The sequence below is a fragment of the Arabidopsis lyrata genome (assembly GCF_000004255.2).
Source record: "Arabidopsis lyrata subsp. lyrata unplaced genomic scaffold ARALYscaffold_8, whole genome shotgun sequence".
Classification (NCBI taxonomy): Eukaryota; Viridiplantae; Streptophyta; class Magnoliopsida; order Brassicales; family Brassicaceae; genus Arabidopsis; species Arabidopsis lyrata.
In genome coordinates, this window is record NW_003302548.1 from 10,559,671 (window position 1) to 10,578,048 (window position 18,378).

An 18,378-nucleotide genomic window follows, 5' to 3' on the forward strand; every position below is an offset into this window, starting at 1 on the left:
GGAACTTCAGGAACAACTCCCAGGGGATTATAATCATAGAACGCATAAGGTCATGTCGTCAAGCTATGGCAAAACTGAAACATCGGTCTAATCTTAATGCTGACATGAGAATTCGAACGATCCAATCAAGACTAAACAGGGCTATGGAGAGCACAAGGAGAATGGACAGACAACAAATTCCTCAACTCCAACAGGATTTGAATAGAGCATATAGTGATGAGGAAAGGTATTGGAAACAAAAAAGTAGAAACACATGGATGCATGAAGGAGACCGGAACACGAGCTACTTCCATGCTTGTACGAAAAATAGGTTTTCCCAAAACAGAATAACGTCGATAAATGATGAACAGGGATGTGTTTTCATGGGAGACAATGACATTGGAGCTCATGCCCAGGATTTCTTCAGTTCTATTTACACAACAAATGGGGTTCAAGTCTCGCCAATGGACTTTGCAATTTTGAGTCAACTTTTACTCAACCAATTAACAATGATCTAACAAAGGATTTCAGTGACAATGAAATATACGAAGCCATTTGCCAAATTGGGGATGATAAGGCGCCAGGACCGGATGGATTAACTGCTCGATTCTATAAACGGTGTTGGCACATTGCTGGAAAATATGTGGTGATGGAGGTGAAACATTTCTTTGAAACATGAACAATGAAACCGACCATTAATCATACCAATCTCTGCTTGATTCCCAAGATAGATAAACCATCAACGTTGTCGGATTATAGACCAATAGCTTTGTGTAATGTCTTGTACAAAGTTATCTCCAAATGCTTGGTTGGACGTCTAAAAACTCATTTAGACTCGATTGTTTCTGATGCTCAAGCTGCTTTCATACCGGGCCGAATCATTAATGATAATGTTATGATAACACATGAAATAATGCACTCCCTGAAGGTTCGAAAACGTGTTTCTCAAACCTATATGGCGGTGAAAACCGATGTAAGCAAAGCGTACAATAGAGTTGAATGGGACTTCCTAGAAACGACAATGCGACTCTTTGGTTTTTGTGATAAATGGATTGGATGGGTGATGGCTGCGGTTCGGTCTGTTCGATTTTCAGTATTGATCAATGGAACACCACATGGGAATATTAAACCAACACGTGGTATAAGGCAAGGAGACCCCCTGTCCCCGTACCTATTTATTCTTTGTGGTGATATTCTCAGCCATCTCATTAAATCTAAAGCATCTGATGGTAAACTACGGGGAGTTCGAGTTGGTAATGGAGCTCCGGCAATTACACATCTACAATTTGCGGATGATTGCCTATTTTTCTGTCAAGCAAATGCCAAAAACTGTAACGCTCTTAAAGAGGTCTTTGATGTCTATGAATATTACTCCGGTCAGAAAATCAATGCTCATAAGTCTATGATTACGTTTGGCTCTAGAGTTTTTGGGACTACGCAGAATCGTTTAAAATCTATCTTTGGAATCCCTAATCAGGACGGAGGTGGAAAATATCTTGGACTCCCAGAGCAATTTGGCCGTAAAAAGAAAGAAATGTTTGAATACATTATTGACCGTGTCAAAAAACGAACCTCAAATTGGAGTGCAAAGTTCCTTTCACCAGCGGGTAAGGAGATCATGATTAAGTCTATTGCTCTCGCAATGCCAGTCTATGCGATGTCTTGTTTTAAACTACCCCAAAGTATTATCTTGGAGATAGACTCTCTCCTCATGAATTTTTGGTGGGAAAAAACATCAAACCGACGAGGTATTCCACGGGTGGCTTGGAAGAGACTTCAATATTCAAAAAAAGGAGGTGGGTTAGGCTTCCGTGATTTAGCAAAGTTCAATGATGCGTTGCTTGCAAAACAAGCATGGAGAATTATTCAACATCCAAACTCTTTGTTCGCAAGACTGATGAAGGCTAGATATTTTAATGGTGAATCAATTTTGGATGCCAAGGAAAAACGATTACAGTCTTATGGTTGGTCGTCATTATTGTCGGGTATTGCACTGTTAAAGAAGGGATCAAGATACATTGTAGGAGATGGGCAAGACGTTCGTATTGGTATAGATAATTTTGTAGATTCCCACCCACCTAGGCCTTTACACACAAAGCCACATTGTGAAGAGAAAACCCTAAGTACTTTAATTCAACAAAGGGGCTCTTACCGATTCTGGAACACATCGAAGATTAGCGAATTTGTTGTAGACAATGACCATGATCTGATTCAATGCACCTACCTCTCAAAATTTCCTAAAAAGGATAAGCTAATTTGGAATTACAACTCTTCAGGAGATTACACAGTTGGCTCTGGTTATTGGTATCTTATTCATGATCCTCTTGATGACATGAATCCTACGAACAGACCACATGGTTCAGTGGAGTTAAAAAATAAAATCTGGAACCTACCTATTATGCCGAAGATTAAACACTTTCTTTGGAGAGTGCTTTCGCGTGCATTAGCTACAAGAGAACGTCTAAGGACTAGAGGAATGAGCTTTGATTCCATGTGTCCACGATGCCTTCGGGAGGAAGAAACGATAAATCATGCGCTCTTTACTTGTTCTGGTTCGATCATGGCTTGGAGATTAGCAAATTCACCCCTAACAGGTCTACACATGATGTCAGAGAACATTGAGGAAAACATTGCCAGCATTTTAAATCTTTCACAGGATAACCGTCTCACCACTGTTCAAAAGTTTCTCCCATTGTGGTTACTTTGGCGACTATGGAAATCAAGGAACAACTTGGTCTTTAATAATTACAGAGAAGGTGCGTCAAAGATAGTGCTACAAGCACAGGCAGATACAAAGGAATGGACAAAGGCTACAAAGAAGCAGAGCAGGCCCACGCCGGCTCCAAACCTCTCTAACCATGATACCGGAGTATGGATAGCACCACTTGAACCCTTTGTTAAATGTAATTTCGATGCAGGATTCAATAGTCAAGATCTAATGGCAACAGGTGGCTGGATTATTAGGAATCATCGAAGTATCCCGTTAAGTTGGGGATCACTGTTTTTGGACACTGCGACTTCACCACTTGAAGCGGAAACAAAGGCATTATTGGCGACCTTACAACAAACGTGGATCCGGGGTTTCAAAAACGTAATCTTTGAAGGAGATAGTGAAATCCTTATCAAAATAATGAATGGATCCCCGGGAATTAGTTCCATTAGTAATCTGTTGGCGGATATTAGTTTTTGGGCTTCAAAATTTTCATGTATTAAGTTTGATTTTGTCAAGAGAGAGGGCAATCAGGTTGCTCATGTTTTAGCTAAGTTTGGTTGTGTTTCTTCTCCTTTTTACGCTAATTCTGTTTCCCAGCCACTGTGGCTTGCACAACAAATTTGTAATGACATTCATAAGTTAATATAATTTCTGTTTTGACGAAAAAAAAAAAAACTGTTCACCAATGACAGTTAAACAAAAGTACAGTGAATGTTATGTATTTAATGCAAGCCGTGTATTTAATGCAATAAACCATTTATTACGTGGTTATCAAATTTGAACCAGTGTTATTAACGTTGTCTACATGTAACACATTTGTATACACACTACATACATGTTTTACACGATATATAGGATGTTATTAACATTTGTATATATTGTAAATATATTTGGACTTAAAAATGAGTTGTAAGAAAATTAATTTGGGTTAAAACCTCTATTTTACACCCAATTCTCTTATTTTTGAGCGACATGTTTAAAATAAGTAACTACTCCCAGTGACCACTCGCATGATATATACTGGTTTTGGCGTAAACCAAACTTTTTTTTGACATATGTAATCCACAATTTGAAACACAAAAGCTTTCTAGTTTCACAATTTATATCTGTTCATTACGAAATATGTAGCCAAAACGTATTTAGCCCATCACTGACAACAGCTAAAAGCCTAAAACAAACCGAATAGAGCCAATATAAAACTGTACCAAATGCAGATATGAACCGCTCTTGTTGTTATGCAGTCTCTTTCTTGTCGTTGGAATCACAACTGAGCAACACTTAGAAAAGAGGTAAGCTACAAAATGTTGGAAATTAGACATTGAAATTGAGAAGCGCGAAAAGGGATAGACCATAGTAAAAAAAATGAACCGTATCATAAGTTCTATAACTTTCAGAAGGCAATAACAGCACAGCACAGGCTTTGCCTTCTTTTTATCTTTCTAGCATTGTAGAATTAGTTAAAAGTAAAACCCAGACAATACTCTCACTAATCCTACGCAATATAATCTCAATCATTGTCTGATTGATATATATCCATTGATACAGCCACAACAACAGCATTTTATGCTTATAGCAGAATTTGGAGTTTTCACTGGGAAGATCCAGATGCTGTTCGCTGCTCGTATTCACCTTGTTCTGCTTTACTAAATTCCTCAAGCAGTTCACGCTGTCTCTGCGTTATATTTCTGCCAAAGAACATACACAAGTATAATAATAAGAGATTACGATGTGGAGCCTTACTATTATATATCATTTTTAGATTCCATTTACATGGGGTTTTATGAGACTTACGCAGGGATGCTGACGTTGAAATGCACATATTGATCCCCAAATCTAGTCGACTTTCTTGCTCTAATACCTGTTTGTATGGTTAACAAAAGCACGTCATGTTTTGTTGCATTGCTATTAATATCCAGTGAGACAGTAATTAGCCCAATTCAAGACGATCATACTCAAAAGTTTCTTTCATCTTTCAGTTATTTTACGACTGAACTTATCGACACAAACAAATGAGCTCACCTTTATTCCTTAGCACTACTTTGTGACCAGGTTGGGTTCCAGGACGGACCTGTAACAAAAGAGTTTCCAAGTTAGATTACTGGACAAGTTCCAAATATCAGCCCTAACTACACCAAGTGGGGAAAAAAACCCGACACTGTAATTAAGTATTAGTTAGCTAGCAAGCAAAAATCTGATTGTCTTTTTCATCAAAGAATATAAGCATTTATGCTTCATTGGCTAGCGAATGTTATTTATTATTGTAGAAATTGTTCGTTAAGCCGGCAAGCACGCTGGCCATTGACATAACTAGAGTTTTAATCGTAAAGCATGTAAAAGAAAATGAGAAAAGTTTTCAGAAACCTTCACGACAACATCGCCGGTGAGTGTTGGAACTTGAATGGTTCCTCCAAGAATAGCCTGAAAAAAGATGACAAATATACTCAGTTATCATGAACAATACAATAATGATATTAGAACTCACGGATACTGCACCAGAAGTCCAAAATAGATGCTGAAGGCAAAAACACATATGAACTTTTAGATACAGGATTGACAAGACAAATGTCATTTCACCTGGGTAACACTGAGAACCGCATCCACATGAATATCTGATCCTTCTCTGCGGAACACAGGATCTTCACGAACCTAAAAAGGAATACAGACAAGTTATTGAGAATGCAATTAAATGATTTTACCTATGACTGTCCATTAGAAAGTTGACATCAGTAAAGTCACCTTGAGAGTAACATAAAGATCTCCAGGCTGGTCACCTTCAGGATCAGCCCCACCCACCCTTGCCACCTTTAATATATCACTATTGTCAACCCCTGAGAGATGAAACAAATGTGAGATCTCAAAAGTGATGAAAACAACATCAAAAAAAATTTACCTATAGATATGCAAAAAGAAATTTACCTGGATCGATATTGACTTTCACTGACTTCTGTCCTCGAACAACTCTAGCCCCTCTACAGGATTTGCAAATACTCTAGTAATATCAACACAAGAAAATTGATCAGAAATATACTAGTAATAGAAACCTAAAAGACCAAACATTTGGGATAAATTCGACAGAACTGGTGTCTGTCTTTGCGTATATGTAGACACACATACACAGATAAAACACCTATGCAAGTTATAAAAAGTGAAATTATTAAATATATGACATACTGAGAACGTTTGACCAGCTCCACCACACTTCTGGCAAGTCGTTTGGATGCTTAACATACCCCTTCTCATTGATGTCTGAAAAACGTAACTGGAGCACTTTAAAACCACAATAAAAAACGGAATTTATAAATACAGTGTTCAAACTAGAGTTTTGTCACAGGAGACTGACCATCCCAGAGCCATTACAGGCTTTGCATTTCTCTCGTTTGGTACCAGGAGGAACACCATGTCCACCTGAATGTGAAAGTAAGAAAGAAAACAACAATAAGTAACTTGAGACTGAGATAATAACAACATATGAAGCACTTTGATCATAGAAATATATACATACCACAAGTATTACAAGCCACCTCGGTTTGAAAAGTCACAGTTTTGGAGCATCCTTGAACAGCTTCCATGAAAGAAAGATCAAGCATAACCTTACAACAGTAAAAAAGGAAAGAAAAGAGAAACCTATTAATCTGAGAGCACCAAAATTATCTCTAGGAAAATAAGCAGATCGCAATACCTTGACATCTTGACCTCCAATATCTTGCCGGTACATGTTGAAAATCTGATTTCCAAAAGAATTAGCGTGTGAACCAAGGATTTTGATTAATAAGCCACTTCCATTAAAAGGAAATATGACATGGCTATCAAATTAGTAAACAACATTCTTTTGAGTGGAAGATATTAGATCAAAACCAAGAAAGAAAAGTATTACATCGCCATTGAAGCTCCCAAAGATATCAAATGGGTTAAACCCACCACCACCACCACCGAAGCCTTGATCATTTGGAAACCCACCACTAGCATTTTGCTCAAATGCTTCATGTCCAACCTGCAGGCATAACAACAAACTTACATCACATCTCAAATACTTAACCGAGGGAGCCATGCCAGCTTGCTATAACGGAATCCAAGGAAATATTATGGGGCTATTTACCTGGTCATAAAGGTCACGCTTCTCCTTATCTTTCAAAATCTGATCCAAAAAAATCCCAAACCACAATTCCCTTCAGTATAAGATTCCAACAGATCAAACCAAATCATTTCATCTAAAAAGTCAAAACTCACTTCATATGCTTTTGAGACCTCCTGGAACTTCTTCTCAGCTTCTGGGTCATCTTTATTCATATCAGGATGGAGTTTCTTAGCAAGCTGTACAACAGAAACAAAAAATAGCATCAATCAATGAGAAACCAGAAGCTCTATCAAATGAACATATTCGATCACAACCAAATCGTCCATACCCCATAATAAGCCTTCTTGATTTCACCTTCTGGTGCATTCTTACTCACTCCAAGAATACTATAGTAGTCCTTAGCAGACATAAAGGAAGAACCTAGTATTCAAAAACCGCAAAAAACTCGATTCAATTATAAAATCAATCCAACAACTGTGAGAATTTATAAAACCTCAAATCATACCTGTTCCATGAAATGACCTAGTTGAACCAAAATTAGTATTAAAAGCTCCAAAGTTGATCCATTTCCGATCATGTCCTACATTACAAGATCACAATGTTAAAACCCTCAAAAAAACTCAATCACACACACACAAACAATTCATAAAAACTACATTTTCTTATAAACCAAATTACCAGATTTTGAAGCGTAATCTCCAAGAACCTTGGCATGATTGCCAACACCTGTATTCAATCTCCTATAACCCCCAATACATACTCCTCTCAGTTTCTGCAAATTAGGAAAAAGTTAACCAATTTGAAATCAATTGAGAGAGATATAGAGAAAAAAAAGAAGAGGAGTATGAACCTGATTGCCTAAATCTTGAAGAAGCGATGAAGAGAGACATCGACGAGTCAACAAGCGAAGAACCTTTGCGCCATTGGAAGGGACCATTTTTACTCGAGGCTTTTTCAAGCTTCGATCTTTAAGCTTCTACCCAAATTCAATGGAGATTTAGTAAGTGGGTTTAAGTCTCCAGAGATTGAGACAGAGCAGCCAAAGTTAAAACCCTAGCAAAAACCCTGTTTTGTTGCTGCAGAACTGTGTAGAAGAAAGCAATTTCTGTTGTTCGCCACACAATACCGGGTTTGACCTTTTCTTACTCAACCCACCCATCATATCCGACCCAAATCAACCAACCCGACCCGGCCCATCCAGTGATAACCCCTAAATGGGCTCATCGGCCCAATGAAATACAAAACAGAACTATTGTTGACATCGTCTCTGTAACTCGCCGTCGTTGCGCACGATTGACCGGTAAATTGTACATAACAGTCACTTTCCTTATAACTCGCCCAATCGATCTGACCCGACCCGACTCGACTCGACCCATTATTACTCTAAAAAATCCATCAGAACTAAAGTTGCCGTCGTCTCTGTAACTTCGCCGTCGTTGAGGAGCACGATTGTGTTCGTCTGACCAAGAAATGACTAGAAAACTGTAATTAACAGTCACCTTCGTGATTTCTGGTAATTTTTATGATTTAGATTGACATGTTCCTCCTCAACCATCTAATTTTTCCAGTGTTCATCGTCCTACAATTTCAATTTTAACATAAAAGATGAAAACTTTGAGCAATTTAGCTGTAAATTTCGAAACTTTAAGCTAAGCTATTGTACGCAGGTTATTGGCATTAGGGTTTCGCTATAATGCGGTGGTTGCTACAGGGAAGAGTTAATTTGTCTACTAGTTTGTGTAAATGCAGAGAAAGGTTTGATTTTTTATATCAGCAGAGATGTGGTTTAGTTAACGTTAAGTTGAAATGGGTTAAAGATAAAGAACTTGATGCTGTTGTGGTTCGTGAAAAGCATCTTAAAGCAGTTTGTAATCTCGTTTCAGTTATTTCGGCTTCTCCTGATTTGAAACTACCTATCTTTAAGCTTTTGCCTCACCGCGGTCAGCTCGGTTTGCCTCAAGATCTTAAGCTTTCGGCGTTTATTCGGAGATATCCCAACATTTTTGTGGAGCATTGTTATTGGGATAATGCAGGTACTAGTGTTCCTTGCTTTGGTTTAACGTGTGAGGCGATTGATCTTTATTGTGAAGAAGCTGATGTTTTACGGGTTAACGAAAAGGATGTTATTGTGAGGTTGTGTAAACTTCTTATGCTTACGTGTGAAAGAACACTTTCGCTACATTCCATTGATCATCTCAGATGGGATTTGGGTTTGCCGTATGATTATAGAGATTCATTGATTCCTAAGCACCCGGATTTGTTCTGTTTGGTGAAGTTGTCTAGTGATCTTGATGGTTTGAAATTGATATATTGGGATGAACACCTTGCTGTTTCCCAACTGCAGATAAAAGAGGACGTTGGAAATAATGATCATATAGCCTTTCCGGTTAAATTTACGAGGGGGTTTGGATTGAAAAGGAAGAGCATGGAGTGGCTCCAAGAATGGCAGAGACTCCCTTATACCTCACCTTATGTCGATGCATCTCATTTGGATCCAAGAACTGATTTGTCAGAGAAGAGAAATGTCGGAGTGTTTCACGAACTTCTTCATCTAACAATTGGGAAAAAGACAGAGAGGAAAAACGTTAGCAATCTTCGTAAACCGTTTGCACTTCCGCAGAAGTTCACCAAAGTATTTGAGCGTCACCCGGGTATTTTCTACATTTCTATGAAATGTGATACGCAGACAGTGATCCTTAGAGAAGCATATGATAGGCGACATCTCATTGAAAAGCACCCTCTCGTTGAAATCAGGGAAAAATTCGCAAACATGATGAATGAAGGGTTTCTGGATAGAAGTCGGGGACTATATCAGAAATCTGTTGATACTGATTCGGGGAAGAACAATATCAAGACAATTTATCCGGTTTGGTCAGAAGAAGAAGAGTCAGACAATAATCCGAAATCTCGATACGACTCTGATTGTCATCTAGTTAAAGAAACATAAAACGGATGTTTTAGTAGTGAGTCCGGGTACAAGTTTTGTTACAATGGAACCAAATCAAGACGTCGCAGAAGGTGTGAGAGTTAAAGATCGCATTCTGCATCTAAGCCTGAGCTTTCGGCAGTGAATGGGGTTCTCCATTTAAATTCAGTCAACTGAATCTGATACTTCATCTTTCCCACAATCTTCCAAGCTGCGATGTTAAAAACAAAAACCTCATTTGATGGAACGCAACAGACGACATTTTCAAGTGAGCTTTTAGCATTTTCGCTAGCAAACAAAAGCTGGTTGATTGATTGTTGCCGGTTCTCTAAACGCGTAACAAGGACATAGAAAGAGGAATGGGTAAATTACTTTGGACTTGTCTTGTTTGAAGCGTGCATACACCTTTAGTCAATCTGAGTCATGACATCGTGTTTTCCGGAAGATGAATTATTGGTCTGAGGCATACATTGGATCGTTGATAGTGTGGTTGTTCTTTATTTGTCATTTGAATCGGTCTCTTAACATACAACAAATTCAAAACCTTGTTGTTTTCGTATCTGGAAATAATATTACATATTTATGAAATGAGATGAATTTCCGAAATTAATAATAAAAAAAAAGGTGATGTGTTGTAAACCACATAACGGATGGACTCCATAACCGTGGCCCATGTCCATGTTCTAGAAGGCCTATGTCCATGTTCTAGAAGATTCATGTCTAGCTTTTAGAATATTCGCCCAATGACGGTTTATGTTAGTCTTAGTGGGCTTTGGGTTTTAGGGTTTCCTAGTCCAATTGGGATTTGTCTCCCTTATTGTGTATATATAAGTTGTAACCTCATTCATTAATCAAGAGAATACACGAGATTCATAACACGTTATCAGCACGAATTTGCTCTTAACAACCCTAACCCTAAAAATCGCAAAATACTGTTCACACCGACACTGTTCATTGCGGTACTGTTCATCGCGACACTGTTCATCGCGAGACTGTTCATCGCGGCAATGTTCATCGTGACACTGTTCATCATGGTACTGTTTGCGGTTCGTTGCAGCAGCGTGAGTTACCGAGGTCTTTAGCTCCCGGTTCTAGTCCATACAACCCCAAAGGTGAAAGGTAAAACAACAAACCCTAAAGCTAAAGAACCCAACTCGAATTTGGATCTAACAAACGGCTAAGACCTAAAACGAACCTTGATTTTCTAAGCGATTGCTATTGCTTGTGAGATCCGATTGTTTGACTCGTTTAGGTTACTAGAAAAGTTGATTATTACTTAAGCTAAACTCGCCTAAGTTGCTAGAGAAGTTTTATTGCCAAAACCTAAAATCGCAAATCGAAAATACCTAAGCTAATGGCCGAAACTTTATAAGTCTAAAACCTAAAACCCTAAATCGGATCAAATCCGAAACCTAAACCCTAAAATATAAATCGATTGGTTAATGTTGTTAGGTTGTTTAGTTTGTTTGTTTCTATGATTGCTTCATGCTCAAATTGTTAGAAATCCAAATCCCTAAAACCGCATGAATCCCTAAACCCTAAAAACCTAGAAAATGAAGTTTCCTATTGTAAATAGGAAAATCCTAAAAACCCTAAAATCCTAATTAAAATAGGAAATCTTAAAACCCTAAAATCCTAATTAAAATAGGAAATCTTAAAACCCTGAAATCCTAATTAAAATAGGAAATCTTAAAACCCTGAAATCCTAATTAAAATAGGAAAAATTAAATCCTAAAGAAAGCAGGAAAACCTAAATAAAATCCTAAATCCTATTGTAAATAGGAAATTCTAAAATACTCTAAATCCTAATTAAATTAGGAAATTCATAAATCCTATTCAAGATAGGAAAACCTTAAGAAATAGAAAATTTCCAAATCCTAAATAAAATAGGAAATCTTAAAAATCTAAAATCATAAGTGAAATAGGAAAATTAATCCTAGAGTAAAGAGGAAAGTAAATCCTAAAAGGAAAAGGAAAAGTTAATCCTAATTAAAAGAGGAAATCTAATCCTAAGCAAAAGAGAAAATCTAATCCTAAGCAAAAGAGGAAAGTCAAATCCCTAAGTAAATCGATTCATGGTTCGGTCTCAAATACTGCATGACACTAACGATTACATGATTTTGACTCAAAACTTTTCCTTGTAGATGTTGAATTACAACTTGTATTTTACTGCCCTAAATCTCTTAGGAGATAATTATTTAAAATGGGCAATGGATACTAAGATTATCCTAAAAGTCAAAAGGACTTGGTGAATGTATCTAATAAGGCAATAATGCCAAGAGAGAAAGATAGATACAAGGCAATATTAGCCACCATCTTATTGAGAGTCTCATAATCCAGGACTATAAGTCCGTGGATGAGTCTATTGCTTGATGAGCAAAATAATGACTTACTGATAAAAACAGTGAATTACGACCTCATAGATTAACCCCATTACCTAATGCCAATAAGGCCGCAGAGGATAAGAAAGAATCCAAAGAATCTAACCACGTCTAAAGTAATAGACCACACGGCCGTAGCCGTAGTGGATGGAAAGGACGTGGTTGTGGCCACTATACTCATCCGGCCGTGGACCACTATAACCGTGGATGTAGACCCAATTCCGGCCGTGGTCGAGGGCGAGGACGATGTGGTATTTCCAAACCACAACACTCGACCAAATGAGTATGCCATAGATGTGGAATGGAGAACCATTGGGCTAAGATATGTAGGACTTCCAAACATCGTTGTGACCTCTATCAAGAGAGTGTGAAAAGGAAGAATCCTAAAGCCCATTTGGTATATAAAGATGGTGAACATGATCAAGATGATCTAATAGAGTATGAGACTTCTGATTGCCTAAAAGAATCAAGTTGATAAATCTGAGTTCGACATCAAAACCTCTATGTTTTCTTTGCATTTTATGTTTTCATTGATTGTTATTTCCTTGAATTTATTTTATATTATTTTATGTTTAAAACATGATTCTTGTCCATATAAGAAATGGCCGAGGACAAGAACATATTTGTGGTGGATAGTGGAGCCACACAAAAGATAAGAGATATTTTCCTAAATCTCATAATGAAAAAATGCCAATATTAGCACTATAGCGGGTATAGCAAATCTTATTGAGGGCTACGGCCAAACCCATATTCTATTACCAAATGGCACGCATCTTGAACTAAGCGATGCCTTATATTCACCCAGCTCAAAGAGGAGCTTATTGAGTTTCAAAGAAATAAGATTGAATGGTTTCCATATTGAAACAAAAGGTGAAGGGAACAAAGAATTCCTAAATATAATTGAGATCACCAAAGGACATAAGAAAGTCCTAGAGACTATACCCGCATTATCCACTAGTCTCTACTATGCTAAAATCGATATGATCGAAGCTAATATGGCAATGAACAGAGAGTTCATCGAGAAATTCACTTTATGGCATGACCGGCTTGGCCATCCGGGTCATAGTATGATGCGTAAACTAATAACTAATTCAAAGGGGCACACCCTAAAAGAGAAAAGAGTTATCCCTAAGAATCTCACGTGTGAAGCATGTTCACAAGGGAAACTCATTATAAGGCCATCACCGGCTAAGATAAATAAAGAGACCTTAAACTTTCTGGAAAGGATACAAGGGGATATATGTGGACCAATACACCCACCATGTGGGACATTTAGATATTTCATGGTCCTCATTGATGCATAGACAAGATAGTCGCATGGTTTGGTCTTAAATACCGCATGGACTAGTCTAAAATCGATTGCATGATTCGGTCTTAAATACCGCATGGCCCAAATCATAAGACTGAGAGCCCACTTTCCAGATTTTCCGCTTAAGACTATACGTCTAGATAATGCCGGTGAATTCATGTCCCAAGCGTTTAATGACTACTGCATGTCCATGGAGGTAAGTGTGGAACATCCCGTGGCACATGTACATACACATAATGGATTAGCGGAATCCTTCATTAAACAAATTCAATTGATAGCTCGACCATTACTCATGAGGTTGAAGCTTCCAGTAGCCGCTTGGGAACATGCTGTTTTACATGCATCAGAGCTTATACGCATAAGGCCATCTAGTGAACATAAATATTCACCATCCCAATTACTCATGGGTCATGAGCCAGACATATCCCATCTAAAGACTTTCGGGTGTGCCGTATATGTACCGATTGCTCCACCACATAGAACAAAGATGGGACCTCAAAGGAGGATGGGAATATATGTTGGATTTGATTCTCCCACCATTATTAAGTATCTAGAGCCAACTACGGGTGATCTATTTAAGGCTAGATACGCGGATTGTCATTTTAATGAATCCGAATTTCCTACTTTAGGTGGAGAGACAAAACAAGCTGGTCAAAGAAATATCATGGAATCAAACATCCTTAAATTGGAAAGATCCTCGGACTCTGATGTGTGATTCAGAGGTCCGTAAGATAATAAATTTGCAAAAGCTAGCTAATGAATTGCCAGATTCCTTTGATGACCCAAAGAGAGTTACAAAAGCGTACATACCAGCTTGTAATGCACCAGTACGTATTGATGTTCAAAAGGAACACAATCAAGTTGCTACAGAGTCTAGACAACGTAAGAAACGTGGTAGACCAATAAGTTCCAATGATAAAAACCCTCGGAAATTAAATAAAGGTGCAATAGGAATCCGAGGTTACTAAGGAAACCATCCCAGACATGGAGATAAGGCCGGCCGGCTCTAAGGTACATGTACCATATAATGTAGCTTGGGACGCCAAGCTGCAAAGTATTAAAGGTCCTGACCATAATAAATCTCAAATCGATTATATCATGTCTGGAACATAATGGAACATATAAGAAATGTCGACATAAGATGATTTTGCATGCAAGGTAGCACTTGAATTTATGAATATAAATGAGGATCAGGAGCCCACGTCTATACTAGAGTGCACTCAAAGACTTGATTGATTAAATGGTACAAGACCATAAAACGTGGAGCTAAGAATCATTAAGAAAAGGAATGAGTTTGGTCCGACCTTAAGGACACCATTCGATGTAAAAACCAGTAGGACACAAATGGGTCTTTGTGAAGAAGAGAAATGAGAATAATGAAATCGTGAGATATAAGGCACAGGTTATAGCACAAGGATTCTCACAAAGACCGGGGATAGATTATGAAGAAACATACTCCCCTGTGGTGGATGCTAAGACATTTAAATTTTGCTAAGTCTGGCTATATAAAAGAGAAAGACTTGATTTGCGGCTAATGGATGTAATGCCTGCATATTTATATAAGTCCACTGGATAATATATATGAGATTACCAGAGGGTATTGAGCTCAAAGATAAGAAAGATTCTCGAGAATATCACTGCATAAGGCTAGACAAATCCTTTCATGGACTTAGACCAAATGGGCGTATGGAATGTTATAAATGATCCCATTAGTCCATGTATTTTCATAAAAAGGTTTGCAAACAAAGGATTTGTAATCATAGCAGTGTATATGAATAATTTAAACCTCTGGGTAATCGACCAAACAGTTGAGTATATCTAAATGAAAGACCTAGGCAATAATTAAGTTCTGTTAGAGATTACAACCTGAGTACATGAATAATGGAATCCTTGTGCATCAAAAGGCATATACTGAAAAGTACTCAAGGATATTTAATAAGGACCAGGCCCGCCCATTGACCAGGCCCAATGGTGGTGAGAAGCCTTGGATTGGATAGTGATCCATTTGGTCCAAAGAAGGACGATGAAGAAGTTTTCGGTCCTGAACTGCCATACCTCAGTGCCATAGGAGCGTTAATGTACTTGACTAGCCACACTAGACCAGACATATGTTTTGCCGTGAACCTCCTTTGTCTAAATTTAGTTCATGATCAACTCAGAGACACTAGAAAGGTTTGAAGGAAGGTTTGGTTAAATTTTAAAGTTTATTCTTCCTACTTTGTTTATTTGGGTTTTATTCTATACTGATCTAACCAAAGAATGTCTAGTTTGCTTTGGTTTAGTTTGTTTTGCTGATGCAGGTAAGATCAGATTATGGCATGGTCAATAAATAGGAACTACGTGTGGCTTGATCCCTTCCAAGGGTACGTAGGCAGCCTTCTTCAAGGCGCAGCTACTACAACATCAAAGACCATCATATGTGAAGACAACGTAGCCATGTATCGCTCAGCTCAAGGACAACTACAAAAGGATGGTGAAGTTCAAGTGGTGCAAGTTCGTTCAAGCAACAACTCAGTCGATCTCTTCACTAAAGCACTACCGACAACAACATTAAGGAAGCTCACGCATCAAATTGGAATGCGGAGACTTAAGGACTTGTAGGGATATGACCAAAACAGGGGGAGTAATGCGTGCTGTACTCTTTTTCCTTCACCGTTGTTTTGTTCCAATGGGTTTTCCTGGTAAGGTTTTAATGAGGCAGCATCCCCAAGCGCATTACAAAGATCCTTTGGTATCTACACGGTTATGTCATCCAAGGGGGAGTGTTGTAAACCACATAACGGATGGACTCCATAACCGTGGCCCATGTCCATGTTCTAGAAGGCCCATGTCCATGTTCTAGAAGGTCCATGTCTAGCTTTTAGAAGACTCGCCCAATAACGGTTTATGTTAGTCTTAGTGGGCTTTGGGCTTTAGGGTTTCCTAGTCCAATTGAGATTTGTCTCCCTTACTGTGTATATATAAGTTGTAACCTCATTCATTAACCAAGAGAATACACGAGATTCATAACATGATGATTGTTTAAAATTCATGGAGTTTGTTTTTACATAAAATTAATATAAAGTTTTTTTTAACTGTCGAGTAATTTAATTATTATTATTATTATTTTTTTAAAACTACTAATATCCATTAATATGGACCTCCCAAAAGATTGGGCCTAGGCAATGGTCACATTTTTTTTTTTTTTTTTGACAGCAATGCAATGGTCACTTACAATGCAGAAACATGTACAAAACAAGAGAACCTTAGAACAAAACATCACCGTTGGGGAGGCTCCTAATCTGCTGATGACCTGAGACAGAGGCGTGAACATTAATTCCGGCGAAGCAAGACCAATTACTTTATAGCATAGGCTCCGGCTAGAATCTAAGACCAAAAGCTTCCGGATTCCAACCCTAATTTAATAACAACGATAACCCGATCATACGACTTAACGTATAACCGAGGATCCAATTAACTATACTAAGCATAATTAACTTAATAATTAATACTAAGCATAATTAATAAACCTCTAAACTAACCTCATAATAAACTAATTAATTAAATAAATACTTAAATAAACTAACCACCTAATCGTGTGCTACATCACACGACCGGAAAAACTTACCTCGACTACCCGATGCCTAGACTCTACGCTCGCGGAGACTCGCTCGGAAACTCTCGGACGGCTTTAGGTGAGGTTTCGGGTTTTGGTGTGGAGAAAAATGACGAAGTGAGGGGGGTATTTATAGTATGGGTAGGTCGGTGGGATAAGCATGAGGTGGACGGATGGGCATAAACGAGCTTATACGTATTTCTATCCAAAACAGCGGATAAGAACGGACGATCTTATCCGTATGCGCGGATAGCCTCAGACGGTCTTATCCGTACGCAATAGATAGGCTTAAACGTCCTTATCTACTCGTTCGTTCGTGGGAAACGTCAATTTTTCTTCGATCAAAACTTTGGTATTTGTCCTTGAATACTTTGGTTCAACTTCAAAAATTCATGCTCTTCGATCGCGGTAGAATTCTCCTCGATAGCCAGTTCTCGGCCAAGTCCTAGTCTTGGTGAGGGGTATTACACTGCATGTACATTGCATGTCGCCAAAAGTCAAGCAATGGAACTAGGCACAATACACGCTAGTGATTTCATGGTGAGTTTATCTAAAACTATATAAAGTTTGTTGCTGATACCAGAACCTATGGTGTGCTTTTAATTATGTTATGAAACAGTTGATTTTGTTGGCTGCATTGACTATGTAGTTTCATAACTCTGTACTTGATGATATTGCGGAGAAGGTTCTACTCCAACCTTGGAATGTCTAACCATGCGGTTAAAGCTACTTAGGAATCTGTGCAAAAATCTGAGTAATTTGATATAAGGTACATTTAAACTATAATAAATGCTTTGTTAAGACTGAAATGAGTGTGGTTAAGATTGCTTGGTTAAGACTGAAGTTAGTGTGCTTTGATTAGGTAAAGATATGTGATAAATGCTTGTTAGACTGTGATAAATGCTTGTTAGTTGTTTAGTATCTCTCTACATCATGTTTTGTTGATGCTATGTGTGTGATCAATGCTTGTTACACTGTGATCAATGCTTGTTAGTTGTTTACTTTGAAGTGATCAATGGTTGTTTGAATGTGATCAATGCTTGTTAGTTGTTATCTGTGTGATCAAGTTGTTAGACTGATCAATATAAACAACCACACAGAATTGTTTATTCTTTCCGCCTCTTTCTTCTGTCTTTCTTTTGTCTTTCTTCTGTCTTTCTTCTGTCTTTCTACTTTCTTTATTCTTTCTTTATTCTTTCTGTCTTTCTTTCTTTATTTCTTCATCTCAGCCAGAAGTGGTGTAATAGAGTCTTCCAATCCATTTACTTAATGTTCTGGGTCCTTGGACCTGCTCAATAGTCAACCATGGACTGAAAATGAAGCCAGTCAAGTGCCTCTCCAAAGTGAGCAATGGGCAGAGAGCACTCAAGAGGTAGACACATATGAGGGGAAAAAAGGGG

General features: G+C 38.1%; 2 protein-coding genes across 2 annotated transcripts; one reads left to right on the plus strand and one right to left on the minus strand.

The window, feature by feature from the left end:
- Nucleotides 1–4,016: 4,016 nt before the first annotated feature.
- Nucleotides 4,017–7,897, minus strand: LOC9301664 (chaperone protein dnaJ GFA2, mitochondrial). The gene is made up of 18 exons (XM_002865544.2): nt 7,618–7,897; nt 7,446–7,539; nt 7,273–7,347; nt 7,096–7,187; nt 6,920–7,003; nt 6,789–6,827; nt 6,567–6,683; nt 6,372–6,416; nt 6,195–6,282; nt 6,033–6,097; nt 5,864–5,938; nt 5,609–5,681; nt 5,429–5,520; nt 5,267–5,338; nt 5,054–5,110; nt 4,712–4,760; nt 4,484–4,550; nt 4,017–4,377 (listed from the first exon to the last, which is right to left on the minus strand). Exons 1-18 carry the CDS (start codon nt 7,702–7,704, stop codon nt 4,281–4,283), a joined length of 1,368 nt encoding a protein of 455 aa, XP_002865590.1. The 5' UTR covers nt 7,705–7,897; the 3' UTR covers nt 4,017–4,280.
- Nucleotides 7,898–7,959: 62 nt separating this feature from the next.
- Nucleotides 7,960–10,281, plus strand: LOC9301665 (protein ROOT PRIMORDIUM DEFECTIVE 1). Its single transcript, XM_002863801.2, has 2 exons — nt 7,960–8,280; nt 8,435–10,281. The coding sequence occupies exon 2, from the start codon at nt 8,461–8,463 to the stop codon at nt 9,712–9,714; it is 1,254 nt and encodes a 417-aa protein (XP_002863847.1). The 5' UTR covers nt 7,960–8,280; nt 8,435–8,460; the 3' UTR covers nt 9,715–10,281.
- The last annotated feature ends 8,097 nt before the right edge of the window (nt 10,282–18,378 follow it).

Excerpts from the sequence above, each read along its gene's own strand:
- LOC9301664 (XM_002865544.2), bottom strand. The coding sequence starts at position 7,704 with ATGGTCCCTTCCAATGGCGCAAAGGTTCTTCGCTTGTTGACTCGTCGA. Across the intron at positions 5,521-5,608 it reads GAAAGTCAATATCGATCCAG|GGGTTGACAATAGTGATATA; the intron begins GTAAATTTCTTT and ends TTCATCTCTCAG. Across the intron at positions 4,378-4,483 it reads TTCAACGTCAGCATCCCTGC|AAATATAACGCAGAGACAGC; the intron begins GTAAGTCTCATA and ends GTTCTTTGGCAG.
- LOC9301665 (XM_002863801.2), top strand. The coding sequence starts at position 8,461 with ATGCGGTGGTTGCTACAGGGAAGAGTTAATTTGTCTACTAGTTTGTGT.